Below are 27,724 nucleotides of genomic sequence, written 5' to 3' on the forward strand. Positions count from 1 at the left end.
CGCCGTGCCCAGCGCGGGGCCAGCGGCAGCCGGCGGCCGTGAGGCTCCCGCCGCCGCCGCGCCATGGGCCGCCTCGCCGCCGCCGCCGCTGCCATGTCGGCCGCTTTCCTCAGCCCCAGCCTCGCCTTCAGCTCCCACTTCGACCCCGGTGAGTACCGCAATCCCGCGGCCGCCCGGTAGCCGCATCCCAACCTCCGCTCCCGGTACCCCCGGGGGGTCCCTCCCGGGCAGCCCCCCCCCCCCCCCCCCCCCTCCCCGGTTCAGCTCCGCACCGGCCCCCCCCCCCCCCCCCAGCGCTGCCGACCGGCACCGGGAGCGAAGCATCCATCCCCTTCGCCTTCGTCGCCGTGAAATGTCACTTGGTGGGCTGCCGGCTCTGCCGACCGCACCGGACCCGCACCGGACCCGCACCCGCACCCGCACCCGCCGGGTTTGGCCGCGCTGGGACACGTCGGTGCGGCGGTGGGACCGCTGCTGCAACCGGGCGGCATTTTGTTCCCCGGGGCCGGAGCTTGCGGAGGAATCCCGGGGGTCGCGCTGCCTCTGAAGGCATCTCTGGGATTGAAATGGAATAATACCGACGGGGATAATGGTGATGGGGACAGGGAGGAAGATGGTGCCAGGGTCTGAGCCCCCGGCTGCCCGGGACGCCCGCCTGCTCACCCGCCGGCTGGGGGGCTGGTGGTCGCCCCTTGGGCTGGGAGAGCCGGCGGGGGCTCGGCGAGGTGTCGGGGGACGGGGAGCGGGCGTTTAGGGGCGCAGGCTGTTATGTAAGGCGCCGTGTTACGGCCTCGGCCGCGTCGCAGCTGCGGGAAGATGCTGCAGACGCGGGAGCAGAGCAGGGGCTGGCTTTTGTGTGTGCGTGTTTTGGGGCTGCTGCAGCAGCAGCCTCCCCCCTCTCCTCTGCCTTTCGCTCCGCGGCTGCCAAACGCCGGCAGCCGCCTCTCGCCTCGCGTCCCTCCCGGTGCGGCGATCGCACCCGCGTAGGTCATCGAGAACCCCTCGTGCACGGGACCCGCTGCCCGCTGAGCAGCCGCCGAGGCGGGAAGCCCCGGCGAGGCGTGGGACTGTCCGGTGGGGCTGGCGGTGTGCTCGGCACCGGCTCTTTGTTTACCAAACCGGGGAAAACGCGTGTCAGGGTCCGGCAGCCAAGCGTCGGTGCTGCGGCTCCCGCGCCTCTCCCGTCGCCTCCTCCGTCACCGCGAAGGAGGCGAAGTGTTGACCGTGCCGGACGCGGTGGTGGCGGAGGCTCTGGCTGTCGGTGCCGGGCTCCCGCATCCCTCCCGGCCGGGTTCCTGGTCCCTCCTTCCTTCACAGCACGCTGCTCCCGCTCCCCTGGCCCTGGGTCTGGCGGCTGCGGACGGTCTGAATCCGTGGAGGGATTTAAAAACAAACCATGCCAGGATTCACCAAACCGTGTCCCCGTTGCCGGAGACTTTGTTCCCAGCCTGCTTGGCATTGATTTCTGTTCAGGAGGAAACCTCTTTATTTGCATCTAAAATGCGGTAGCGCTGGGAACGGAGCCGTGTTTTCTGTCCTCAGCCTCCCGTGTGGTTTTTCTCTGGGTTTTCGTGAGGTGCCCCATTTGCTGTGCTAATCCCGTCAACCTGGGGATTTGCAGGGCATGTTTGATTTAAAAATCCTTCTGCAAGAAGGTTTCCATCGCTGCCGGTCGCCGTGCTGCCGCGCGCCTGGGCCCAGGGCTCGGCCGCCGCCGTATGGCTGCCACCCACGGCTACTGGCAGGGAGAGGAATTAAAGGGGGGAACAAACCGTGTTCTCTATTTCATGGCTTTGTTGATTTTGTCCGTTTGGCAGCACCTCATGCCTGCACGGCATCGCCGGCCACCCGCGCCAGCCCGGTTTCCCTGGGGTTTGCTTGTGCCAGCGTGGAAGAGGAGGAAGCGCTTTGCAGGGCACGGTGGCACCGTGGCACCGCGACACTGCGACCGGGGTCCGGGCTGGGCACGGGGGCTCCGGCACAAAGGGGAGCAAAGACACTCCTGGCCCCGTGTCCCCGCGTTCCCCAGAGAGGGACGGTGGGAAGCTGCAGCTGCCGGGGCTGGGCCGTGGGCTGAGCCGGCAGCGGGGAACGGTGACAGCGGTGTCACCTGGAGGTGGAGGTGCCGAGGGGATGTGCTGACAGCAGCAGCCCGGGTTCTGGCCTCACCTTCTGTTTGCAGTGAGGCTGCTTGGCTCAACTGTCGGATGCGCCCATGCCAGGCTGTGCCGGCTGCCCGGGCCGGCATGCACCGCGCGCGGGGATGCATTCGCTCCCAGCGCCGGGGGCTCTGGGGAGGGGTCTCAGCCCGGTGGCCTCACGGTTCCCATCTTGCTTCGCCCATCCGCAGGCCAGACGCAGAGGTGCTCCCGCGCGGTGCACGGAGCACTGGAGCTACCGGCAAAACACCGAACGCCCTGCCAGCACCACGCCGCCTGCCCCAACCTGTAGCCTGGATCTTCTGGGGTTTCCCACGGGAATTCGGTGCACTGGGCAGAAGTGCCACATCCCCTGTGTCACCCGAGCAGTGGTCTGCTTTGGGGTCAACAGCACCCCGTCCTCTCGCAGTGAAGGTGACGACAGCTGCTCGGGGGCACGAGGACGTCTCTGTTTTTGGGGGAAAGGCCCGCTCCCCTCCTCGCCCCGCTGCCTGCCCTGCCTGCCCTGCCTGCCCCAGCTGCCCTTCCTGCTCCCAGCCTGCACTTCCCTGTCTCAGACCCAAGAGCACGTTTTGAAATCGTGAGAAACATCCTCTCTCCCCCACCTATTTCTTCTTCCCCTTTTTTTCCTCCCTTTGGCCACCCCGGCCTTTCACCCCATCCCGTGGCAGCCGGCGAGGTGTCGCTGGCCGTGGCGTTGCTGCTCCCCCCTTCGGCTGCGGGACCCTGCTCCTGGACCCTGCGGTTTGGAGGGGTTGTGTGCCGGGGCAGTGTGCCCGCGCCAGGGTCAGCCGGGGCTCGAGGTGCTGGGTGGGGATGGGGGGGTTGAGGCTTAGGGAGGGCAGGGGTTCCCCCCAGCCCGGTGTTTTCGGTCCCGGCTGGCACATGCTGCCGTCCACTGCCCCAGGCCACACGGCGGCAACAGCTCGGTGAGTGCTGGTGCTCCGCGTCCGGCATCACCATCCACTGCTGGCACAAGGATGGGAGAAGACTTGGGGCACCGCAGTGGCAAAGGGGCCATAGCACCCAGGAGGACCCTGGCAGCCCAAACCCAGGGCTGGGCACCCCCTGTGTTCCCACCCTGGCACCAACCATGCCGCTGGCTGCCAGCGATGCTGGGGGAGGACGGAGGGAAAGTGCCGCTGGAGCTGGACACAAAGGGGTGTTTGGGGCAGGGAGGTGGGAGCTCCTCCGGCGGGAGATGAAGGTGGCTGCTACAGGGAGGTGTAACGTCCTGCACAGCCGGGGCAGCACCGTGGCCGGCGTCCCATCTCGCCGCACGTTTCCCACGAGGGGACGGTGCGCGGGAGGGTGCCAGCGGCGCGGGGCCCATCCATCTGTCCGGGCTGGCGGGCAGCAGGAGCCGGGCACACAGGCAGGGGGGGTGAGTCGCGGTGCCTGCAGGGATGCCGAGGGTGGGCAGCGGTGGGGTGGCACACCGTGAGCCCCCTGCCCCGGCACAGCCTGGCAGCTGGGCTGCCGCGGGAAATGGCGTTGGCGCAAGCACTGCAGTGCAGCAGGGCAGCTGGGCCCTGCTTGGCGGGGGGGGGAACGGATCCAGGCAGCCGGCAGCGCCGCTCCCCCGGGGGTACCGCTTTGCTCCCCCCTTCTCCCCTCCTTCCCTCCCTCTGCGTGCCGCTCCCGCCCCGCTCCCCCGCCCCGCGCACACGGGCGATTGCGTTCTGGATGGCGATACGGATCCCTGTCAAAGCCAATTAGGAGAAATTAATATGCCGGGGTTGAAAGGGCTCCGCGCTTCGGGGCGGGGGGGGGGGGGCAGGCTGTGACTCACGGGCTCCCTGCCCGGCACTCCCGGCCCTCCGTGGGATGCCATGTGCCAGAGCAGCCCACGGGCTCTGCCCGCTCCGGCACCGCGTGCTCCCGGCCAGAGCAGGGCTCCGATGCCCGCCTCGCCGTGCCGCACAGCGCGCCTCGGCCGAAGCCTTGCCGCCCCAGCAACAATTGGGGGCGTGGGGCAGAAATGGCACTGCCAAGGTGCTGCCTGGCTCGGGGCTGCGGCGGGGGGGCTGCGCTGTGCACCTGCGTGCGTGGCCACATCCCATCTGCTGACACGAGGGGTCTGCGTTTAGCTGGGGGGGGGTCTGCGTTTAGCTGGGGGTCTGCCCGGTCCTGGCTGCCTGCGGCCAGGGCAGGTAGAGCGGGCGACTCGTGCTTCCCAGGTTTTGCCTCGTTCATGTAACGCTGCCTCGCCATCCCGCTAGTTCCCTGGGCTGGAAAATCCGCTCCAGGTCAGGCAGCTCCTGCGCTCGGGTCAAGGGGGCTGTTGGGCCACTCTCGTCCCACGGCTGAGCCCGTTTCTATCCCGTGCCGCACCGACTCGGCTGCCTGGGATGGAGGGAAGGAGGTCCCGGCCATGCCCTGCAGCCGCTGCTCGTCTCTGGCTGCTCCTGCCCCGGCGAACGCCCCGGCGCAGGGCTTTAAATGTTGGCGTGGGCTGAGCTGAAGGGACCCTGCGCGGACTCGGTGCAGGGCACCAGGCTGGGGTAGCCGTGGGGAGGGCTGGAGGGTGACAGTGCTGGCGCGGAGAGCAGCCGAGCCGTGCTGACTCAGCGTGCCCGGTGGCAGGAAAATAAATCTCCTCTGGGCATTAATCCCCCTGACAGCACAGGGAAGCGTCGGCGGAGCATGCTGCGCGGCCGTCTTAGCGCAATTACTGCCATAATATTGTTTGCCATCGGCTGAGCTCTGCGAGCCGCTCCAGCCTGGCCTAATGGCCAGGGCTACGGAGGGGACGGGGAGCATCCCGGGTTGCACCGGAGCTGGTGCAGGGCTCGCGGTGGTGATCGGAGCTGGCTGAGGGACGGAGAGGACGTGGGGCTGGAAGGTGTGGGAGGGCTCAGCACCGGAGGAAGGGGGAGCAGGTCCAGGATTTCCTGCAGAGCCACTGTCCCCCAGCCCGGGATGAAGGCGGCGAGCGTCAGGGGGGTCCCGCTTCCCGTCCCTTCCCTTCTACCAGCCGCGGCCGGCATCCTCCTCTGCAGCCTGGTGCCAGCAGCCGTGTGAAAGCGGTTTGTTTTAATTACGGGAGCGAAGGAAAATTCCAGTGTAGGCAAACGCAGTAAATGGAGCAGCGCTGCCCGCCTGGCTGGGCAGGGACCGGCTCTCCCGTCAGTGCTCCCAGGCTCCCATCCTGGCTGTGCCGGGGTGTCCCGCTGCCGGGCCCCCGCACCGGTGTCCGCGGCCCTTCGTCTTTCCGAAATACCTGTGAGGTTGTGTGCACCCCCCGGCGCCCGCCCGCTCTGCAGGCTGCGGTTGCTGCACCCCAGGCAGGTGTTTGGGAGCGGGGCTGAGACCTGCTCCCGCCCTTGCGTCATCCCTGCCGCCATCCCTACGGCAAAGCAGGGTTTTTTCTGGGCTCCCCGGTCCGTGTGTTCCCGCGCACGTTGGGTGACGGGTGATTTGGGCGCCGTGGGGATGGCTGAGGGCAGGCGTGGCGCAGAGGGGTGCCGGGCTGGCTGGTGCCGAGCGTCCCCCTGGTTTGCGTTCCGAGCATCCTCGACGCTGAGCCCCGCTCCGTGCCGCGCCGTGGGCCGGGGCAGTCAGGCTCTGGGCTGTGCCGGCCTGCCAGCGCTGTGGTGGGGGATGCCCCGATGGCTGCCTGGGAGCGGGGGGTCTCCCCGATGCCCACCCCGGTGAGCGGCCCCGGCAGCCGTCCCCTGGCAGGGCCATGCAGGGCCCTCGGCACACGCTGCTGCTTGGGGCCGGGACCGGCCGCCGCGACTTCGGCCGCCTGCCGCTCTGCCGGCACCATGGCTGCAGCAGCCACGGAGCATCCCGTTGCCGGCAGTCCCCCGGGTCCCCTCCGCACGCCTCACCCAGTCCACCCAGACGGTGTTTGGGCGCGCAGGGCCGTGACGTGCCCTCGGCTGCTGCCAGGTGCTCGGCGATCCTTGCGGTGACGGCACTGCGCGGCTCTCCGGTGTGGGGCAGGCGAGAGGGGAGCCCCCGGCTTCGCCGCCGGAGCAGCTTGAGGCTCGACAGCAGGGAGGGGAGCCCTGCGGCGGGGGGCAGACCCCCTCCGGGGCTGCTGCGGCTGCCAGACCCCATGCCCGGGTTTGTGCCCGCTCCACGGAGCATCCCCCCGCCCGCTCGCCCCTCGACCGCCTCCTGCACGGGGCCCTGCTCCTCCGCCGCTCCGCTTTGGAGCCAAAGCTTCTCGTTTCATAACGTCGCCGAGCGTTTCTGATAAAAATAGGCTGCCCCGCTCCGCGCTGCTTCTCTCCCGCTGTTACGTAAATGCTGCTCTGCCGGCTGGCGAGAGCCTCGTCTTGGCCGGTGCCGCACGCTGCTGGCGGCGGGACCGCGGTGCCGTGCTCACGGGCAGCCCCGGCTGCCGGCATCGCTCCCGGCACTGCTCCTGGCATGGGGCTGGCGGGGTCCCTGCCGGGGCACGGGCAGGGGAGGGGTGGATGCTCCCACCGGGTACGAAGGGCCGAGGTCACTCCCTGTCCCTTGGGACAGTGGGTTTACCGTGATGCAGCCGTAGCATCCCTGCTGTCGTGGGAGGCTTTACAGCCCCTGATTCAGTCCTGATTTAAAACACCAAGCACGAGAATTTGGTCTAAATAATCAATTGAATCTTGCTTGGCATGCTTTTTTATATATTACTGTTTTCTCAGAAAATGGAGAAAGTTGGTCGCGGTTGGGCTGTGTCGGCTGGAAACCCGGCTCTGCAGCAGGGCAGGCTTTGATGGAGGAACTTGATTTTTTGTTTCTAATCAGGCTGACACGCTTGGTGTATGCACAACAATGATGCGGCTTGGCCTGTACTTATTACAGTCCTAATTTTTATTTCATCACGTTAGAAAATGATGGATGATCTTTTTTTTATTTTCCATCTAATTATTTTTTTACTGCTAATTCATTCCAAGATGATAAAACCAGAATTAAGAGACAAGAATCAATCCTTTTAAAACACTTCTGCATTGGTTAAATAAGCCCACATTAAAAGATACATAAGGAGAACAGATTAACAAGGCGTGCCTTGCATTTAAAATTAACCGATCTATTAATCACCGGAGAGGTTGCCCAAATGGCTCTGGCTGTTTCTGGCGGGAAAAGGTCTTCAGGGCTCGGGGGTACAGGGTGCTGCTTCCTCGCGCCCCGGTTTCGGCCGGCCACTGCGAGGGGATGCATAGCTCCCATGGCATCTTGGTGGAGGATGCTGTGGGTACCGGCTCTGTGCCGGGCTCCCGGCTGGCATCGGTGGGTAGTGCCAGCCCCGACCCTGCTCCCTGCTCCTGGCTGCTCCCATGGCAGGACGGATCCGGGCTCAGGGATGCAGCAGCCAGGGCCATCCCGCTTCTTCCCCGCTGCCCAGTTTCCCAGTGCCTCAGTTTCCCTCTGGAGCTGCAGCCGGACTGCGAGGAGCAGCCTCGCGTTTGCATGCTAAATGGCAGCGGATGGTTTCTTGCCGCCTGGATGCATGCGGGTGAGCAGAGCGCTCGTCCTGTGGGGTGTAAAATTGCTTTCCTGGAAGCTGCCCATGGACCTGGGGATTAACACGTTACCAGGGCTGTGTCTGTGCTGGGAGAGCTGCCGGCGCAGGGGAACGCTGAGCCTGTGGCTGAAGGTGCTGATGGGTCCTGTGTGTTTGGATCCTGCCCTGCTCCCTGCCCCAATCCTGCCCTGCTCCCTGCCCCAATCCTGCCCTGCACCCTGCCCCAATCCTGCCCTACTCCTGCCCCAAATCCTGCCCTGCTCCCTGCCCCAATCCTGCCCTGCTCCCTGCCCCAAATCCTGCCCTGCTCCCTGCCCCAAATCCTGCCCTGCTCCCTGCCCCAATCCTGCCCTTTACCCTGCCCCAATCCTGCCCTACTCCTGCCCCAATCCTGCCCTGCACCCTGCCCCAATCCTGCCCTGCACCCTGCCCAAATCCTGCCCTGCTCCTGCCCAAAATCCTGCCCTGCACCCCGCCACGAATCCTGCCCTGCTCCTGCCACAAATCCTGCTCTACTCCTGCCCCAAATCCTGCCCTGCACCCTGCCCTGCTCCTGCCCTGCTCTTGCCCCTGCCCCAATCCTGCCCTGCTCCTGCCCAAAATCCTGCCCTGCTCCCTGCCCGAGTCCTGCCCTGCACCCTGCCCAACACCTGCCCTGCACCCTGCCCGAATCCTGCCTCTCCCAGCTGGGCACCTGCTGCAGGATGCTGCAGCCTGGCCCAGGATGCTGCACCCTGGGGTGCAGGTCCCAGCAGGTTCATGGGGTGGGGGCCGTGGTGGGGCGGCGAAGGGGCAGGGAAAGATGTGCAGACCATGCCCCCGAGGCGGCGGAGCATCCGTTGCCTCCTGGACGGCCCTGCGAGCCCTCGCCCCGCCGTGCAGCCCCTCGGCAGTCCCGGGGTCAGCCAGGCTCTGTGAATTATACAGATGGGGAAACTGAGGCACGGCACTGTGGCTTGCACCAGGTCCTGCAGCGAGAGGCCAGGCCGGAGCAGGGGCGGGGGTCACGATGTGCTGTGCCCTGCAGCTTTCTGTCCCGGAGCTATCGTGCGTGCTCTGCCCGGTCGGGGAGGATGCTGGGCAGCCCTGCCTGTACCCGGGTGGGTGGGCAGGAGCCAGGTGCTGCCTGCCCGTGGCTGGCCCCGCACGCAGGCTTCGCCCTGGGCTGGGAGCCCTGAGCTGCCGCCGGCCTCTGCGGGAGCCCCTGGCTCGTCCCTTCCGTACACGTCAGCCTCCGCTCGCCGTGCCGGGCTCCGTTCTCCGCCGGGGAAAGACGAGCGGCGGCCACAGCATCGTCCCAGCTCGCAGAGCGGCCCAGCGGCAGCGTGCCATGGCCGGCGAGGCGGCCGCAGGCACCCGGCAAACGTGAGTCAGCAAAGGCATGGCGGCCGGCAGGGCAGGCAGCGGCGGCGTGCTGCAGGGCTGGGACCCCACCACCCCGGCCCCCCCCCCCCCCCCCCCGAGCTTTTTCCCATCCCTGTTAGGAACTGGCGTTCAGGGCTGCGACCTGGGCTGGGTGGGCAACGCATTAGGCTGGGGGTGCAGGCAGGGCTCTGCCAGCTGCGGGGTGAGCGGCAGCAGCTCCATGGGGTGGGAGGGCAGCGCGTGCCCCGCTGCACCCCGCTGCACCCCGCTGCACCCCGCTGCACCCCACTGCATCCCCGCTGCACCCCGCTGCATCTGGCATCCCCGGTCTCCCTCCGTTGCCATTCTGCTCCTGTTTGCCGGAGCTGGATGTGGGGCTGGGGTCGGTGTTATCTGGCTTGCACGCAGCCGTCGGTGCGTCGCGGCCCCGCTGCCGGGTGGGTCGCTGGCCCGGGCTGGCCCTGGGTGCTGGGGGCTGCCTGAGTGATGCAGCAGTTCCTGCTGGCCAGGCTGGAGGATGCACCGAGTTGGCCGTTCTCAGCCTGACCCCCAGTGGTGAGGCCGGCTCCGCACAAGCGGTTTTTTTTTTTTTGGGGGGGGGGGGAGTGCTGCAGAGCTGCAGCTGGAAGAGTCCCATGGATCCCCACAGCTGGGGTGGGGGGCTCGTAATGGTGCCTGGCAGGGCTGCGCAGTGGTCCCAGTCCTCCTACGGTGGTCACCCCCCCCCACCTCTACCCCAGCCTGGTGCCTGTACCGGCGCGGTGTGCAGGGCTCAGCCGTGGGGTGCTGCTCCCCCTGCCCTACCAGCGCTGCTGCCAGGCTGCTCCCTGCGCAGCGGTGCTCCGGCAGCTGCTGCTGCAGGTGCATTTGACCTGGTTTTGGGAGCATTTGGCCTCTGAAACGATGCCATGTTTCCCATCGCCATACTGAATGCCTGTGCTGCGGTTATGGGGAAGGGCAGCGCTTGCTTGCCTGGGCAGCTGGACAGTGGCAGTGGGTCACGGTGGTGGTGGTGGTGCTCCTGCCCCAGCGCGGCACCCTGCCCAGGCTGGGCTGGTCACAGCTCCCAGGTCGCCGGTTGCGCAGATGGGGAAACTGAGGCAGGACCAGCCGGACCTCACCGGCCCGTTGGTTTGGACAGTGGTTCGTTTGCAAAGCTCCAGTTCCCGAGCCGCGGCCGAGGGGCGGCTCAGCTGATGGTCCCTGTTGGAAAGGCTTCTGTCGCTGCGCTCTGCTCCCCGTCGACGTTCAAAAGGCTCTTTTCAGTGAGTCATTTTCTCTCTTGCTGTCCCACTATCCAGGGAAAATGGTGACATTCGCGGTACAAAGTGTGTTCACCATGGAAACCAGCTGAAAGGAGGGGGAACGCCACCCCCTGCTCCTCCCAGATTCGGCTTTGCATCCACGAGCCTTAGAAGATGGCTCTTGAGCTCCTTCGCAAGCGCCAGCAAAGAGTTTGCCGTGGCCCAGGCTACGCCAAAGCACATGGGGCCGGTGCATCCGCTCACCACCGTGCCGGGAGCCGGGGTGCTCCATGCTCGTGCCGGGCAGCGCCTGGGAGCAGCGATGCGCTGCCAGCTCCCGCCGGGGCGGCAAGACCTTTCCCCAAGACCCTCTGTGCCCTTCAGGTGCTTTTCTCAAGGACACACGGGAGCTGGCAGCACGGCGTTGAGCCCTAGCGCGGGCGGCAGCAGCGGGATGGCGTGGTCAGGGCGCGGGGCCGGTGATGGGTCAATGCGCCGTGGTCCATGGTGCGGTGTGCCATGAGCGTCCCCGAGGGGCTCGGCACCGCGCTCGGTGGCCTGGGGAAGGACTGCGGCGCTGGACGGGGGTTTGGGCCGGGGGGTACGGCGGAGCGGGGCCGTGGGTTAGGGCAGGGCACCCCGATGTCCCGCGGGGAAGGCACCGTGCTGGGCACCGCGGGGCTGCGTGCGGGTCCCCGGCGAGGCCGGTTCCGCTGGCAGCGCCGTGGCCTTCCGGCTTCCTCCCACCACAATCGCCCCGGTTGTTCGGGCAGGCTCTGGGCAGAATAGTAATGCGGCAGCTGCAGCTGGCGGCAGGGGCCTGGCAGGGACGGGCAGCTGGGCCGCGGTCGCCGCCGCCGCCGCCGCCACCGTGGTCCCTGCCGCCCCGAGGGGACACGGCGCAGGCTGGAGTGGGGTGAGCTGGTGCCTGGAGGGTGCGGAGCCCGGCCGGAGCAGCCGCGTCCCCATCCCCGCGGCCTGCGGTCTGGAGCCGGTGCAGGGCTCGGGGACAGGAGCTGCGGTTTGCACGGCGGTGCTTGCACGTGGGACGGTTTGGGGCAGAGGCAGGGCTGTCGGTGTCAGCAGGAGCTGAGTCTGCCCTGTGCCGGGCTGGGGGCTCCCGGCACCCGCCGGCAGACCCTTCCCTTGGGGGATCTCATCTCTGAGCTCCGCGGACGGGACAGGGCAGGAGCCGGCTCTGCCTGGGCACTGGGGACCAGTTTCCCATCCTCCCGGCTCCTGCAGGCACAGCATCCAGCCGGCCTCGGGATGCCGCCTCGACCGGGGCTGCTGCCGCTGTTGCCGTATCCACCGAAGGGCAAACCCCGGGGCCGCAGCTCGCCTGGGCAGGGGTGCGTGGGACCCCTGAGCCCGCGCAACCCCTCTCCACGGGGTGTCATTGCCACCCTGCATCCATGGGGACAGTACCCCTGTCCCGCTCCGTGCAGGCTGCCGGCAGGGTCCTGCCTCGGCTCTGGGGTCCCTCCTGGGCTCCCCACCCGTCCTGGGCACGAGCTGAGCCAGCAAAGGGGGCACAGCGGTGCTGGGACCCCCGCTCCCCCGAGTGCTCCCTGCCAAAGCCTCCCTGAGCCCCAATGTGCCCCTGCATCCTGTGACCCCCCCACCCAGGCAGGACCCCCCGACACAGCCTCATCCCTCCCCGGTCCCCCCCCCCGCGCCCTGCCCTGAGCCCGTGCCCCTCCTGTCCCTACAGACGGCACCCCCCTTAGCGAGCTCTCCTGGTCCTCCTCGCTGGCCGTCGTGGCTGTTTCCTTCTCGGGGCTCTTCACCTTCATCTTCCTCATGTTGGCCTGCCTGTGCTGCAAGAAGGGGGACATCGGCTTCAAGGTGAGCTGGGGACGCAGGGGCACGGAGGGCAGGGGTATCCCCGGGCCAGGTTTGCCCAGGGACCCGGGGCAACAGGGGGGCTTCTCCTGGGAGCCCAGCGAAGGACGGAGGCACCCGGAGGATCCCGGTGCAGGATCTCCCGCTCCTGCCAGGGCCAGCCCCAGCACCGGTGCAGGATGTGTTCTGGCTCAGGATAGATTTGCTCAGGGGCAGCTCAGCCCCCCCTGCCTGCCAGGGTGCTGCCAGGTCTCAGCATCACTGTGGATCATATCCTGACCCAGCCAAGCTCCCTGCAGAGCCTGGATCTGCAGGGCTCAGCGTCTCTGCGGGACATATCCTGACCCATCCAGGCTCCCGGCTCTGTGCGGGGCCAGGCCACGGCATGGTTAAGGGCCGCAGCGGTCCCACCCGCACGCCCCCGGGGGTGGGAGGCACCCTGACCTCACAGGCACAGAATGTGCCGAGAAACGGTTTTTTTTCTCTAATTGCTGGGATTTTTGTGGAGGCTTGTGGCGCCCGCGGCGGGAGGGGGTCAGGCGGAGGGGGGGGGACACGCCGGGCCATTGTGTAACCGTCCCACACCGGCCGCAGCACCTCGCCGTGCCGGAGGGGAACAATGAGTCCCCCCGTGCCCCCGCACCGGTTATATAGCGGTGCACGGCCGGGGCCGGCCACTGCCCGTGTCCGGCGGGTCGTGGCACATGGCACACGGCGAGGCAGCACCATGAGGCAGGGCTGGGCAGGGCGAGATGCTCACCATCGCCTACCTGCTCACCCGGGCGGCTTTCGGGAGCCGAGGGCTGGCCAGACGGCGCAGCCAGGTAACGGGATGGGGCGGTGGGGAGTGGGTGCCTGTCCAGGTGGTGGTGGTGGCGGTGGGGGGTCTGCTGTCAGGGTGCAGACCGCGTTGTGCGCTTGGGAGGGTGTGATTTTGGGGTCCCCGTGCCCGGGGGTGTGCGATGTGTGTGGGGCACGGGTGAGCCCGTCGCGGAGGTGGGCAGAGGGGTGTGCGGGGCAGGTTGCCGGCAGTGGGGAACCCGCAGGGTCAGTTGTCTCTGCTCGGTGTGTGCCCCCCCGCGTGCCCCCCGGCCCAGGAGTTTGAGAACGCCGAGGGGGACGACTACGTGACGGAGCTCTCGGCCCAGGGCTCGCCCGCCCCCCAGCATGGCCCCGAGGTCTACGTCCTGCCCCTCACCAAGGTCTCCCTGCCCATGGCCAAGCAGCCCGGGCGCTCAGGTAAGCCACGCAGGACCCCCGAGCACCGCGGTTGGGGGTCCCGCATCACCGCGAGGCGGGGTGAGGTAGGGGTGGTGGGTCTCCCCTGCTAAGGAGGGACGGCTTCAGCAGAGCCCCGGCTGTGGCAGGAGCAGCTCCTGGGCAGGGGACAGGCAGCCGAGGTCCCCGGGGAATGCTGCCGCTGTCCCTCGGTGCAAGGGTCCCCGGTGGTCCGTCCCCAGCCATGTGCATGGCACCATCCCGGGGGAGCAGCGTGCACCCCGCTGGGGTGGGGCAGGACGCGGGCACCCCGAACTGTGACACCCATTAGCCCCGGTCCTGCGTAAACAAGCCCGCGAGTGGGAGAGGAATGTGGGGGGGTGCCTGGCCGCGGCCCCCTCCCGCCCAGCATCGCTCCCCAGCCTGGAGAATGGCAGCAGTGTGGCGGGGCCGGCGCGGTGCGAGGCGGCGCGGCACGGCCCAACAATGGCCCCATTGCTGCCCGCCCTTGGCATGGGTGTCCGAGGGGCAGGACCCGGGAAGGAGCTAAATGCCAGAGCTCCCACTGGGCTTGGCTTTGCTCTCCCTGGTCCCTGGGGAGGAGAAGGGGCAGGGAGCCAGCTCGCCGCCACCGCCCGGTTTGGGGACACCGGTACCCCACGTCCCCCGGCAGGCGTGGCTGCGGAAGGATGCCAGGACGGGAGGATGCCCTGGCTGCAGGGTGCCTGGGGATGGCTGCTGTCCGGGATGCTCCGGAGCCCTCCGGGGCGATGCGGGGCCTGGCACCGGCCGGCACGGTGGGAATGCCAGGGTTTGGCCGGGACCGGCGGGTAACGCGGGCAGGCTGGGCGGGCGGGCGGGCGGGAGGGCGCGCAGGCAGCTGGATGTGCTCTGTTACAGTGCAGCTCCTCAAGTCGGCGGACCTGGGGCGGCAGAGCCTGCTCTACCTGAAGGAGATCGGGCACGGCTGGTTCGGCAAGGTGAGCGGCAGGGGCAGGGTCCCCCGGGGGTACCCCAATGGGACACTGGCCGAGGGGCCTGGGCGGCGCGAGACGGTGTTTGGGGTGAGGACGGGGTGCGCGGTGAGGACGGAGGGGACGAGCTTGTCCCTTGCCCCAGGTGTTCCTGGGGGAGGTGAACTCGGGCATCAGCAGCACGCAGGTGGTGGTGAAGGAGCTGAAGGCGAGCGCCAGCGTGCAGGACCAGATGCAGTTCCTGGAGGAAGCGCAGCCCTACAGGTACATCTGGGGTCACTCCGCCGTGCCGCTGCTGCACCGGGCACAGCCGGGAGCGGGGATGCTGGTGGTTGGCGCCTGGTCCCCTCCGTGCCATTTTCGGCTGCCGAGCAGAGCTGTGGCCGCCCCATGGAGGTGCCCAGCCGAGCTCTCCGGGCAGCACGGCTCTGTCCCGGCCCCACTGTCCATCTCCCTGGGGCTCATTGCGGCAGAATGAGGGCTGTGCCGGGAGCCGCTGGCCGTGGTGCGGGGGCAGCGGGCTGCGGTGAGGTCATGGGCAGAGTGGGGCCGAGGAGGAGGCACGGAGCTGCTCCCTGCCCCAGCAGAGCTGAACAAATGTCCCTTTGTGGCGTGTCCTGGGGTGCTGGGACGTGCTGGTACCCGCTCCCGGCGCTCCCGGCAGTCCCTGCGCCGGCCCCCAGCGCAGCAGCAGAGGAGGCAGGGAGACGGTTCCCCAGGGGCTGCCACTGTCCCCCCAGCCCCAGCCGGCTGTGATGCCGACATGCCCCCGTTGCTCTGCCCCGCACAGGGCTCTCCAGCACACCAACCTCCTGCAGTGCCTGGCCCAGTGCGCCGAAGTCACCCCGTACCTGCTGGTGATGGAGTTCTGCCCGCTGGTGAGTCCCGTGCGTCCTCCCCCCGTGTCCCGTCGCGCTGCCTGTGGAGCTGCCGTGGGGCTGGGGAGCGAGGTCTGGTCGTGCGGTACCACGGAGGGGATGGCAGGGCTGCAGGCAGGGCACGGCTGAGCCCCCGGCGAGCCGAGCGCCGGGGAGGGTGACAGTGGCACTGCCCTGCAGGGTGACCTGAAGGGGTACCTGCGGAGCTGCCGGGGGGCCGAGGCCATGACCCCGGACCCGCTGACCCTGCAGAGGATGGCGTGCGAGGTGGCCTGCGGCGTCCTGCACCTGCACAGGAACAACTACATCCACAGGTAGGCTGGCCTGGTGCCCTGGGGTGGGGGGGGGTGCTGGGGAGGAATCGGGGGGGGGTTCGGATGTGTGGGGACCCCAGGATGCCGGTGTTCCCGCCCCACCGCTGCTCCTCCTGCCCAACAATATCCTGGTGCTGAGTGAGTTGCAGACAGAGACTCCAGCATCAGTGATTTTGTTGAGGAGGGGGGTGCGCTGCCGTCGGGGGCCACCGGACCTTCCCCACCCGAGCCAGGCTCTGCGGGTGGGTCCCCATCAGGGTGCCCAGTGCTGTGGTTGGGGGGACGCAGGTTCCCCGGCTGTGCCGGAGAAGGACTTTCCTACGGGCATCCCGGCCTCGGTGCGCCCTGCTGCACTGGGGGGGGGGGGGGGTGTCTCGTGTGTGCCCCATCTGCGTGACCCCTCCAGGGCTGAAGCAGCCGCCCAGGCGCCCGGCCCCATGCCAGGGCTCACGTTGCCTGGGGACACCCGCTTTCTGCTTGGCTCAGCGCGTGATGGATGGACGGACAGACGGAGGCGCAGCTGGAGCCGCGCAGGCATTCCTGCTGTGCATTTGGTGGCTGGTTATCGGCACGCCCAGTGTTCAGCAGTGAGACCGCTGGCCCCGCCGCCGCACGGCCGTCCCGCTCCCACCACCAGCCCGCCGGCCGCGGCGCTGCCCGGAGGGTCCCCAAGCACAGACCCTTGGCCCCCCGGGTGGTGGGTGCCCCTCCTGCCCCTCGCGGCGGTGGTGACAGCACCGCGGTTTGCTTGGCAGCGACCTGGCCCTGCGGAATTGCCTGCTCACCGCCGACCTGACAGTCAAGATCGGAGACTACGGGCTCTCGCACTGCAAGTACAAAGTAAGGCTGGTTTGGGGGACGAGGGGGCTGGGGGCTGCATGCCGGGACCCTGCAGCACACGCACACACAGACACACACTGCACCGAGCCCTGCAGCCCCCCCCCCTCCACACACACATCTCCCCTCCCCAGGGGTGCTGGGGCAGCCCCCTGGGCTTTGCTGGAGCAGTGGGGGGGGTGCTGGCCCGCAGACCACCCTGTGAGGGACTCTCTGTGCCCTGGGACCAAGCTGCCCCCCCAGGCTTGTCCCACTGGGCCGGCAGCTCCCCCCTGAGCACCAAGAGGGGGTTTTTCTCCCACACATCAGCCTGGGGGCTGTCTGTCTGTCCTGCCTGCCTGTGACTCCCAGCAAGGCTGAGATTGTAGGGCTGGGGACAGGGAGTGGAGGGGGGGGGGGCGGCGGGAGGAGGCTGTGGGGCTGGAGGGGGCTCAGGATGGGGAGACGGGGGGAGCAGGCGGAGGGGAGGAAAGAAGCGCAGGGAGGCAGAAAGGAGAGGTGGGTGCCAGGAGGAGCAGAGGATGGGGCTGGGGCGAAGGGAGCAGAGCATGTGCTGGGGGGGATCGGGGACCTGGGGTGCAGCGATGGGTGGCTGGGGGTGGCGGGGCCGGGAACAGCTCTTGCCGCGGTGTGGCCAGTCCTTTACGCGTAGGTTTGACGTTCTCTTCTCGTACTGACCCTGCATACTTGGCAGGACGACTACTTTGTGACGGCCGACCAGCTGTGGGTGCCGCTGCGCTGGATCGCACCCGAGCTCATCGACGAAGTGCACGGCAACCTGCTCATCGTGGACCAGACTAAGTCCAGCAACGTCTGGTGAGCAGGGTCCGGGGGGGGGGGACAGGGGGCTGCTGCCAGGCACGGCACGGGCTGGTGGCCGGAGGACGGAGAAGGCATGAGGGCAGCCTCGGTGGGATGCGTCAGGGTGGCTCATTTTTGGGGCTGCCGGTCGGTAGCGGGGTGGGTGTCTCCCCGTGCCCCCAGCATCCCGCCCTGCCCGCAGGTCGCTGGGCGTCACCATCTGGGAGCTGTTTGAGCTGGGCAGCCAACCCTACGACCACTACTCCGACCGGCAAGTGCTCGCCTATGCCATCAAGGAGCAGCAGCTCAAGCTGCCCAAGCCCCAGCTGAAGCTCTCGCTGTCAGAGCGCTGGTGAGGACCCGGGCCGGGCTGCGGCCGCATTCCGCCCCCCCCCTCCCTCTCCCCGTCCCCAGGCGGGCAGGGGGGCCGGGGCTGACCCTCGCCCCTCGCCGCGGCAGGTACGAGGTGATGCAGTTCTGCTGGCTGCAGCCGGAGCAGCGACCGACGGCGGAGGAGGTGCACCTCCTGCTCTCCTACCTCTGCGCCAAAGGGGCGACGGAAGCGGAGGAGGAGTTCGAGAAGCGCTGGAACTCCATGAAGCCCAACGGCAGCGCCAGCGCCAGCCACCACGGCCCCGAGCTCTCTTCCTTCCCGCTGCTGGAGCAGTTCTCGGCCGACGGCTTCCCCTCGGACGGAGACGACATCCTCACCGTCATGGAGACCAGCCACGGCCTCAATTTCGAGTACAAGTGGGAGCACACCAAGACCGAGCACTTCCAGGCACCCCTGGGGTCCCTGAGCCCCAGCAGCGCTGCCCGCTACCACGACCTCTACTACCCGGCCACGACCGCGGGGCACCTGAGTTTGGGGGTCTCGCCCTCCTGCTACGAGTGCAAGCCGCCGGGCTGCCCCGGCCTGCCGGCGCCCGGCGTGGTGCCCATCCTGGGCGCCCACAGCCCCTCGCTCGGCAGCGAGTACTACATCCGCATCGAGGGTCCCGGGGAGGGCAGCGCCGAGCTGGACTACGCCATGTGCGCCTACAGCCCCGCGGGCGAGCGGGGGTCCCCGCACCCCCCATCCTGCTGGAGAGCCCAAGGCGCCCGGAGCGGCAGCGCCTACGACTCCGACAGCAGCCCCACCGTCTCCCTCAGCATGGAGCCGCTGCTGGGCCACACGCCGGCGGGCGAGGGGTCCTGGGAGTGCGCCGAGTACTACCCCTACCCCTGCCCAGGGCAGGAGCCGCGGGGCTACGAGCCGTCCCCCAGCCGCGGGGCCGAGGGGTACCTGCTGGAGGAGGAGCCCGCCCAGCCGGGCGGCCAGGACTGGCCCGTCCCCGGCTTCCAGCCCAGCATCTTCGCCGACCCGCTGGGCGTCTCGCCGTCGGTGAACTGCGCCTACAGCCCCCGGGGTTACGGGGAGCCGCGGGCAGCCCCCCCGGGCGGGCGAACGCCGGCGCAGAGCAGGGCCCGACCGGACCGCGTGGCGCTGGAGCTGGGCGACGACAGCCCCCCCGGCGCCCCCCGCCCGCACGGCACAAGCCCCCCGGCTCAGCGGCATCCCTGGGCCTCCAACAGCTCCTCCAACAACAACATCGGCAGCGGCAGCCCGGCGTCCCGCGAGCCCCCGGCCGGCGACAGCTGGTGCTACCGCCGCATGATCACCTTCCGCGGGCTGATGGCCAAGCCGCTGGGCACCGTGCCGCGTGGCCAGCCCCAGCTCGGGGGGTCTCCGCCGGGCCACGACTTCCGTCACCCACGGCAGGATCAGACCGCCGGCACGGCTGGCGGCTCCTCCTCCCCGTGCCGCTCGCCCTCCCTGCGGCGCCAGGCCTGGCACGGCCGTGACTCATCAACCTCCGGCCGCTCGCAGGCAGCGGCACTGGCTGGCAGCCCCGGCATGCCGTGGGGGCCCGGTACGGCTCCGCCAGCCGGAGCGGGGGCCCGGCGCGACGCCTGCCCGGACGAGAGCGTGGAGGGGAGCAGCCCTGCCCGCAGCCCGCTGCCCCGTGCCGCGGCTCCGCCGGGGCTGGGCGAGGCCGCCCCCACGGCCGGCACGGCCGCCCCGAACCCCGGCCCCCCCGCGGAGCCCGGCCTAGACGGCGCCCAGCCCGTGCCGGAGGCCTCCGAGGCACCCGCGCCAGCGCCCGGGGAGGCTGCCGCCGAGAGCGGCGCGTGTGCCGCCGGCGATGCGGACCAGACGCCGGACAAGACCTTCTCCGGCGCCAGCTTCCCCAGTGCAGACGAGGGGAGCGACGAGGACACGGCGGAGCTGACCTCCGGCGTCTTCACCGACTTCTCCGGGGACTACGTGGAGCGGGCGGAGGCAGCCCCGGCGTTCAAGTCCCTGCAGAAGCAGGTGGGGACGCCGGACTCCCTGGAGTCGCTGGACATCCCCTCCACAGCCAGCTCCTGCGAGGTCTTCAGTCCCACCGCCTTCATGCCCGCCGGCCAGCCCAAGGCCCTCGACAGTGGCTACGACACCGAGAATAATGAGTCCCCCGAGTTTGTCCTCAAGGAACCCCACGACCCCCGAGAGCCGGAGGCCTTCAGCCAGCTGGGGAAGCCGCCCCCGGGGCTGCCGGGGGGTGAGGGCGAGGGTTCGGCCCCCGAAACGCAGCTCTCCACCTCCCTCGGGTCCGAGCTGCACGACCTCGCCGAGAAGAACCCCTACCGCGACTCTGCCTACTTCTCCGACTACGACGCCGAGGCCGAGCGCGGCCCCAAGGACGAGGAGGACAGCGATGGGTCCCGGACCCCAGAGGCAGAGGAGGGTTCCCAGTCCCCTGCGCAGGACCTAGGGCGAGCCCCCGGGCCGGCAGAGGACCCGCTGCACCCCCCAGGGGCGCCCGGCAGCCCCCCGGCAGCACCTGGAGTTGCAGTGGCAGCGGACGCACCGATGGCGGGGCTTTTGGTGGGGGACTGGCGGGGGGCAGAGGACGGGAGCGCGCCGGCCGGACCCACGGGGCAGGTGCCTGGCACCGAGCAGCGACCCGCTGGCACGGGGCTGGTGCTGGGCAGCTCCCCGCGCCCCAACGGAGACGCCTGTCCCCCGGGCTCTGCGCTGCCAAAGACTTTCTTCTTGACGCCGGTGCCGGCAAGCCCCGGGGAGCCGGCGTCCGTCGGAGGGACCCGCGTGCTGGAGGATGTCTCTGGACTTGGGGCAGCTGCGGCTGGGGGCGAACAGACTGTGCCCCCCGTGCCGGGGCTCGGGGAAGCAGGGCTGCCCCTGGAGGGGACCGGGGTGGGCGATGCGCCGGGGGGTCCCAGCACGCTGCTACCGGGGGACGACTCGCCCCCGGGCCTCTCCCCGCTCCCGTCCACCCGGGAGCTGCGGCCGGTCACCCCTGAGCACCGTGAAGAGCCGGAGGAGGAGGAGGAGGACACGGAGGACAGCGACGAGTCGGACGAGGAGCTGCGCTGCTACAACATCCAGGAGCAAAGCGAGGAGAGCGAGGAGGAGCCGGCGGCCGTGCCCATCGTGGTGGCCGAGAGCCAGAGCGGCAGGAACCTGCGCAGCCTCCTCAAGATGCCCAGTCTGCTCTCCGAGGCCTTCTGCGAGGACCTGGAGCGCAAGAAGAAGGCCGTCTCCTTCTACGATGATGTTACCATCTACCTCTTCGACCAGGTGGGCAGCCGCGGGGTGGGCAGAGCCGGGTGCCGGGCACGGCCCCACGGCGCTTTCGGATGCCATCTTCGTGCATGGGGACCGGTGGCGGGAGCCGTCCCCAGGCATGCCTCCAGCGAGGGTCCCTTCCCGCCCGTCTCCCCTTCCGCAGGAAAGCCCCACGCGGGAGCTGGCTGAGCAGAGCTTCCCGGAGCCCCCCCAGCCTTCGGGGCAGCCCCCCGCTGGTGGCAGCCCCCCCAGCCCGGCAGACAGGCTCGGCGCCTCGGACGACTCCTCGGATGGCAATGCCTCGGAAGAGAGTAAGGGGCTGGGGGGGTAATGGGGGGGGGGGGGGGGGGGGGGCGGCGGGCTGGGCTGGGGTGACCCCCGTGGTGGGCTCAGTCCCCTCGCTCCGTGTCGCAGGCGGCGGCTTCGAGTGGGACGACGACTTTCCGCTTATGCCGGTGAAGCCATCCCTGATGGCCTCGCTGACGGGGACGCCGGCGGAGCCCGACCCAGCCGTGCCCGCCCTGCCTGCCCTGGTGCCGGCGCAGAAACAGGTGCTGCCTATCCAGTTCTCCCGGTTCACGGTCTCGCCTGCCCCGGTGTCCCGGTTCTCCATCACCCACGTCTCCGACTCGGACATGGACTCCATAGGAGGTGAGTCCCAGGACCCACCGCCCACCCCCGGGGGTCTGGAGAGCTGCTGTCACCCGGTGCCAGCCGCGGTGGGAGCCGGGACCGTGCGGGACGCTCTGCCCTCGTGCCCCGTGGGGACGGTCACGTCCTCCAAAGGGCCGGGTGTCCCACGGGAGCACCGGGACCCACTCATGCCGTCTCTCCGCTCGTTGCAGGCAGCAGCGAAGACGGCGACCGGGAGTGAGCCAGCCGGCACGCTGGTCGGGCATCGTCCCGGTACCGGCGCGGGGCGGCAGAGGACGGTGGGGCCGGGACCGGGGTCCGGCTGTGGGCTCCCAGACTGCGCTCTGGATTTTTTTTTTAGACAGATTTTATCGGAAGGAGCTCGTTTGCTGCTGCGAGTGGGAGCGGGGCCGGCGCGGCCCGGGGCCAGGCGGTGGGTGACGGCCGTGCGTGCGTGTGCGTGTGTGGGTGGCTGTGTGTGTGCGTGTATAAATAGACACATATATATATATAGACATATATATATATATATAAATTATAGCATTTAAAGGGTAGTGCCCTGACCTTGCTAACGTTTGCGGAGTGTCCCCCCCCAAGTGAAGTCCCCCCGCCTTGGCTTCTTGCCCACGTGTGCTCCCTGAGCCGGTGTTTGTCCCTGCACCCCCCATGCCACCCCCCCCCCCCCACCCAGTGCCGTGCGCTTGGCCTTGCACCTCACTGCCGGTGGCCCCACATGGCGGATCGGCCCCCCCACGGCTGCCCCACGGTGTTCCCGAGCGAGGGGGTCGCCAGCTGCTGCCGCTGCTTGATGTCACCCCAAGTGCACCCGCTCCCTGTGCCGGGGCTGCCGCCGGCTCTCGTGACCCCCACATCCAGGGTGGGAAGCATAACTTGGGGGGGGGGGCTGGGGAGCTCCCCCCTCCCTTGCTTTTTGGGGAACAGTCCCAGCCTGGTGAGGGACCCCGAGGGCTGGCGGGACCCCTGCCCCGCTGCGGCAGGGAGCGGCATGGGGAGGGCTGGTGGAGGGGATCCCGGCTGCCCCCCACGTGGGGTGGCCCCCCAGGACCCACCGACCCGACTATTTTTGTATTTAAAGAAAAGGATAAAAAAAAAAAAAAAACCCAAACCCACCCTAAAAAAACAAAACTTGCTGTCGACAGAACCCACATTGATGCGATTTTAAGTTATTGCTGCCAAAGAGACGTAACGAGTCGGGGGGGTGGGGGGGGTGGGGCGTGCTCGCGGTTCTTTGTTCATTTTTTTTTTGTTTGTTTGTTTGGTTTTTTTTTTTTTTAATTGATTTGAGGCTTAGGATAATTGTGCAATTCCAGCTTCCAGAAGGAAATGGAAGTAAGCGGAGCTGAGCGAAACCTTGAAATCAGGGCTGGTTCCTTTGGGGTCTATAGACCAAACCCTGAGGTGAGAAATGTACCCCCCCCGCCCCACACACACACCCCCCTCCCGGCCCCCCACCCCATGTCCCGCAGCCCCGTCGGGCTCCTGCCGCCCCGTGCACATGGGGCGAGGGCACACGTACTCATGCGTGAACACGCACGCGCACGCATAGACATGCAAACGCACATGCACCCACATGGGGATGAGGCTGGTGCCGGGGGGGTTCTGCTCCACACCGGGGCATGGTGCTGTGGGACGAGCCCGTCCCCGAGCTTGGCACAGCTCCGGCACTGCTCGGCGCCCAGCCTGGTGCCGGGCCCAGGCGTTACCGCACTCGCCCAGCCTTCTCCCACCCTCACGGCCGGCCCAGCCGGGAGCTGTGTTCCCAGCTGGGGCCCTCTCGGCGGTCAGGAGGCTGTTGTAGGGGGCAAGGGGGCTGTGCCCCCCCCCCCCCAGGCGACAGCCAGGGTCCCGGGGGACCCCAGCTTCAGCCCCAAAATCCAGGGCGGCTGTGCCTGTCCCATACCCCCCCCCCAGCTGCTGGTTGCTTCTCCCACGGCACCCAGTTGGCAAGTCACTGATGGCAATTATTGCTTTATTTAAGTGTTTTATTTAAGCTCCAACCTGGCCTGTAACATCCCCCCCACAACTCTTGCAAGCTCTTCGCTTACGCTTTGCAACTGGGGGGGGCCAGCCCCCCCCCCCCCGTGGTGGCAGATAGCATGGGGCGCAGCACCCATCGGTGCTGGTGGGATGCTGCCCGTGCAGGAGTGGGATGCACTGGGGGGGGGGGGGGGGGGGGGGGGGGGGGGGGGGCTGCCAGGGATGCACCCACCCTGCTGCCACCCCTGCCCTGTGCCCCCCACCCTGCCTGCATTGCAGGGGGCTTGCTCGGCACTGCAAGGGGGGGGGGTTGTTCCTCGAGCCCCCAACCCCGGGCGTCCCCCACTCCCCCCTCGCACCCAGGGCGGTGGGATGCTGGTCCTGGCCCCCCCGCCTCGTTCCTCCCCCCTCCAAGCCCCCCCCCCCCAGCAGCCCGGGTTTGGTCTATGGCGCCGCAGGTCCCTGCCTCTGGAGGGCAGCATGAGGACAGAGCTGTGTCTTGGATATTTTTTTTAATAGAAAGGCTATTATTACATTGTCTATTTTATCAATACGGGTCATAATTGCTGTATTTTTTATCAGTGCTGATTTCCATACAGCTCCCAGCATGTGTGTCAAATATCATCGGGCCAATAATAAAGTTTTTAAAATATCTTAAGCCGTTTCCTGCCCAGATCATTGCCCGGCACGCAGGCAGCTGCCAGCTCTTGCCCCGTGCGGGCTGGACGCTGTGCATCAGCCCGGGGCTGGGACCAGGGCTGCTCGGGATGGAGACCAGCGATGCTCCGAGGTCAGGCAGATGCCTCCAGCCAAGGAAAACACAGGGGGTGGGAGGGAGGGGGGGGGGGATTTTATTGCTCATAAATTACTTTTTCTCATAAAAAATTATTTCAGGTTACATCTTGCAGGTGCCATCAAGCCAGGAGGTGCAGCGAAGCCTCAGGGGCTGGCTGGAGCCCAGGGTGGCTGCCCCGGGGGGTCCCGGGTGGGCGGCAGCCCCCGGCACAGGGCTGGAAGAGGACAACGCCAGTCCAGTGACCAAGGGGACCCCGGGCTGTGACACCCCCCCCCCCCCAAGCCCTCTCCCACCCACCACCCTGCACCCCAGCGAAGCCCTTCCCCTCGCCCCTGCCCTGTCTGGCCCCACATCCATCTGCTCCAGCCCCGGGAGAGGAAGAAGCAGCACATGGACCAGAGACCCAGCCAGCCCTTTCGCACAGCCAAAACCCCGGGCGGTGGCAGGAGAAGCCGCTTTTTCCTGTGGCGGAGCCGCAAAAACCATCGGAGGGGACACGGCAGCGATGAGCCATCACATCTGCCTGGGAAAGAGCCCTGCCTGCATGGAAACCCACAGGCAGCGACCCACGCGCCCGGGGCTCTCTGTGCTCGGCAAAGCACCCACTGAACAGGCTGCGGTGCGCTAGTGATTAAAAGTGCAAAATGACAAATACAACGGAAAAGGCAAAAACCTCTGAGGGCGCTGCCCTCCCCACGCTGCCTGGCGCGCAACCGCTCGCCCACGGGAGACATGGTTCCTGCTTGGAAAACCACTTCTCCCTGTTCCCGTAGCAGGGATGCAACCCCCGTGCTGGCTCGGCTCGGGGCAAGCGGCAGCTGGGAGCTGTGGGAACAGCCCTGGAGCCTGCTTGCTCGTGGGCGCACACCCCAGCAATAAGCTTAGCAAGTGTGTGTGTGTGTATATATATATATATTTATCTATATCTATCTCTCTCTCTCTAATGCAGCCCTAGTAATAGAGGAAGAGCAAACAGCCAAGCAAGAGGTCTGGATGGGAGAGCCTGTCTGAGGGGAGCAGGGTGCCCCTTCCACCGCTGGGCACCCCCAGGCACCTCAAGGCACGCTTAAACAGAGCCCTCACCTCCAGAAGTATTTTTTTTCTAGCTTATATTTTACAGCAGTACCGTAATATCCTACTATACACAGAGACCTGGCGCTGCAGGAGCTCTGGGAGCGGAGCCGTCCCTGTCCCCGTCCCGGCGGGGTCTGCAGTGCCGGCACCCCACTGCCAGCATCCCACTGCCTCCCAGCATCCCACCCCTTCCAGCATCCCACCACCTCCCAGCCCGGGGCAGGCAGCCGGGGTCTTGCAGGGGTCTGGGAGCTGCCTACGGCTCCCACCACCCTTTTGGCTTGCACAGGGGATCCCGGCTATCCTGCCTGTCCCAGGGGTCCCTCCCAGCCAGGCAGTGGGAGAAGCATCTCCCCTCTGCCATCATCGCTCTACCCTGTGCGAGCCCGAAGCACAGCTCGCCTCTGGAGAGCTGTTTTCCAGCTGAGGCCTTTTTCCCAACCATGGCAAGCTGCTGCTAAGCCTAGAAGCAAACCTGGCTACGGGACATGCTGGGAGTGTGTGTGTGGGGGGCTGCCATCGCGCTAATTCTGCGCAGTCAAAGGACGGGCTACACGGCAGCGGTTTAACCCTCTGCCACCGAGAGGAATAAGCTGGGTCTAGAGAAGAGAGAACTAGGGCACTAGCTTTAGCCTTTGGCTTTCGAAGCAGCAGGATTAAATAAACTCTGCCTAAAAATGAAGTCCTGGAAAGCCGGACATGCAGCGGCGAGGAGGAGGTGGCGAGTGCCGCGCGGCACGGCAGGTGCCAGCGCTGCCGGATCAGCTGATGAGCGGAGCCGAGCGGTCGTTCGTCACCGTTGGCTTCAGCTGGACGTTGGCAAAGGGGTTTCTGCGGAGAAAGAGGAAGGCAGAGTTTAGCAGGAGGGATGGCGGCAGCGGGGCCTGCGAGGACGGGGCACAGGCACAGCGAGCGACAATCTGGTGAGACCTCAAAAAGCTTTGGCTGCAGAGCCGAGGTGGCTCCGCTGGCTGCAGAGGCTGCGCTGGGCACGCTTCAAGGCTAAACCCAAGCCCGAGCGGGGCGGTCAGGGAGCCCGGAGCCGCCAGCCCCGTCCCCTCCACCCACCCGGGTTCAGCAGGATTTGGGAAGGGGTCAAGCTGGAGCTGCTCTGCCCTGCAGAGCCCTTGGGCCGAGCTGCCCCTCGCTCATCCACTTCTCTCACAGTTAAAGCAGTGGTGGATGTAAGAGATGAGCCGGCAAGGGCTGCTGCATGCTGGATGTCCTCCTACCTTGCTTTCCAGCCAGCCTAAAGCTGGGGCTGCCAAGGAGGGGAGTGGGGGGGGCCAGGGCTGGAAAAGCTGCTCCAGCCCGGGCTCGAGCCATTCCCACGTGTGGGAGCACCCCGAGATCACCCGGCTCTGCACCTTGCTGCTATGGGGGAGCAGGGGGTTACAGCTCCTACATCCCATCTGCCAAGGGAAGCGCGGGGATACCCGGGCAAGAGCAGAGCTTGCAGCTCCGTGCCGCGCTGGCTGGGAAGCCTTTGGAGAAGCCACATGATGGAGAGGCAGAGCATGGGGAGGGGAAGGGCATACGGATGAGCTGGCTGCGCAGGAGGAGCTCGGCTCCCGGCAAGCCAGCCTCGGCCGCCCTGAGGAACGGCAACGTCCCACAGCCAGAGCCATGACAGCCGGGCTTTACCTACCTGGGGCGTCCCCAGCGCCGTCCCGCTGCCACCGGCACTTGCCGGCTACGGGCAGGAGGTAACTCCCGTGGGGTACAGGCAGCCACGGGGGTACTGTCGGCTGCCTGCGGTGCACGGCCACCCTGGGCTGCCCTGAGCCGTTGGGTCTAAACCTGCTGCCTGGCCAGCCCCCAGCCCAGCCTCTGCCCTCCCCAGGGAGCTGCACAAGCCCTCGCCTTTCTGCAACAGAAGCAATGGCCACGTAACCTGCGGCAGCGAGACCCGCTTGGCCCCGGCACTGCCACGGCCCCGCACGCCGGGTGACGCGGCTGGGCCACCGCAGGTCTTCCTCCAGCGGGGCAGGAGGAAGAGGCTCGGTCCCCTCAGCCCCCCGGGGAAGGGCACTCGCTGCCTCCCCCAGCCCCTCTCCCCCGCCATCCCTCACCTCTCCAAGCACGCTTTTGCTTTCCTCAAAAGATAAATGGCTTTTGCTTAAAAATAGGGTAATTAATTTCCCACCTAATTAATGCAGATTCTTAGATCACTTTTCCCTCCAGGATGCCAAAATAGATTCTCAGGACTGGAGGGAGAGGAAAGGTTGCTTTGATGAGTCACCAGGGCTTATTATTTAACTATTTTTGCTCTGGCAGAGAAGAGCCATTGGGACCGGAGCCCACAGCTCTGGCAGCTGCGGGAAAACCAGCTCACAGATCAAAGAGAAACAGGGAAGGGGCTCTCCTGGGCTCTGCAATACCGGCGAGGGGGGGGGTGTCTCTGCTCCTGGGATAACTCCTCCATCCCTGCCCTGGGGCCACGGCTGGGGTCGGGACGGGGAGGCTCCCGAGACGCTTCCCCAGGGCGGTCTACAAGCAAAAGCAGCTGCTCAA

General features: G+C 67.6%; 2 protein-coding genes across 16 annotated transcripts in view; one reads left to right on the forward strand and one right to left on the reverse strand.

Moving 5' to 3' along the window:
• On the forward strand, positions 1 to 24,808 carry AATK (apoptosis associated tyrosine kinase). Of its 11 annotated transcripts, XM_030013189.1 has the most exons (15): positions 1 to 148; positions 11,944 to 12,077; positions 13,172 to 13,313; positions 14,193 to 14,272; positions 14,412 to 14,530; positions 15,057 to 15,144; positions 15,325 to 15,458; positions 16,214 to 16,298; positions 16,990 to 17,111; positions 17,299 to 17,448; positions 17,556 to 20,721; positions 20,873 to 21,020; positions 21,124 to 21,360; positions 21,555 to 22,761; positions 24,235 to 24,808. In XM_030013189.1, exons 1-14 carry the CDS (start codon positions 64 to 66, stop codon positions 21,581 to 21,583), a joined length of 4,719 nt encoding a protein of 1,572 aa, XP_029869049.1. In that variant the 5' UTR covers positions 1 to 63; the 3' UTR covers positions 21,584 to 22,761; positions 24,235 to 24,808. The 11 variants fall into 11 exon arrangements, with proteins under 11 accessions (XP_029869049.1, XP_029869041.1, XP_029869043.1 ...); XM_030013181.2 differs by lacking the exon at positions 24,235 to 24,808 and having other exon boundaries at positions 16,972 to 17,111; positions 21,103 to 21,360; positions 21,555 to 23,522; XM_030013183.2 differs by lacking the exon at positions 24,235 to 24,808 and having other exon boundaries at positions 21,103 to 21,360; positions 21,555 to 23,522.
• The window catches only part of BAIAP2 (BAR/IMD domain containing adaptor protein 2), a 49,735-nt gene continuing 45,844 nt past the window's right edge, over positions 23,834 to 27,724 (reverse strand). For all 5 annotated transcript variants that reach the window (XM_041123900.1, XM_041123897.1, XM_041123896.1 and 2 more), the window contains one exon: positions 23,834 to 26,041. In XM_041123900.1, the coding sequence (XP_040979834.1) occupies positions 25,972 to 26,041 (70 nt within the window). In that variant the 3' untranslated portion in view covers positions 23,834 to 25,971. The remainder of the gene's footprint in view (positions 26,042 to 27,724) is intronic.

This window comes from Aquila chrysaetos, chromosome 5 (assembly GCF_900496995.4).
Source record: "Aquila chrysaetos chrysaetos chromosome 5, bAquChr1.4, whole genome shotgun sequence".
Taxonomy (NCBI): domain Eukaryota; kingdom Metazoa; phylum Chordata; class Aves; order Accipitriformes; family Accipitridae; genus Aquila; species Aquila chrysaetos.

Excerpts from the sequence above, each read along its gene's own strand:
- AATK (XM_030013181.2), top strand. The coding sequence starts at position 64 with ATGGGCCGCCTCGCCGCCGCCGCCGCTGCCATGTCGGCCGCTTTCCTC. Across the intron at positions 16,299-16,971 it reads TCTCGCACTGCAAGTACAAA|ACCCTGCATACTTGGCAGGA; the intron begins GTAAGGCTGGTT and ends CTTCTCGTACTG. Across the intron at positions 17,449-17,555 it reads CTCTCGCTGTCAGAGCGCTG|GTACGAGGTGATGCAGTTCT; the intron begins GTGAGGACCCGG and ends TCGCCGCGGCAG.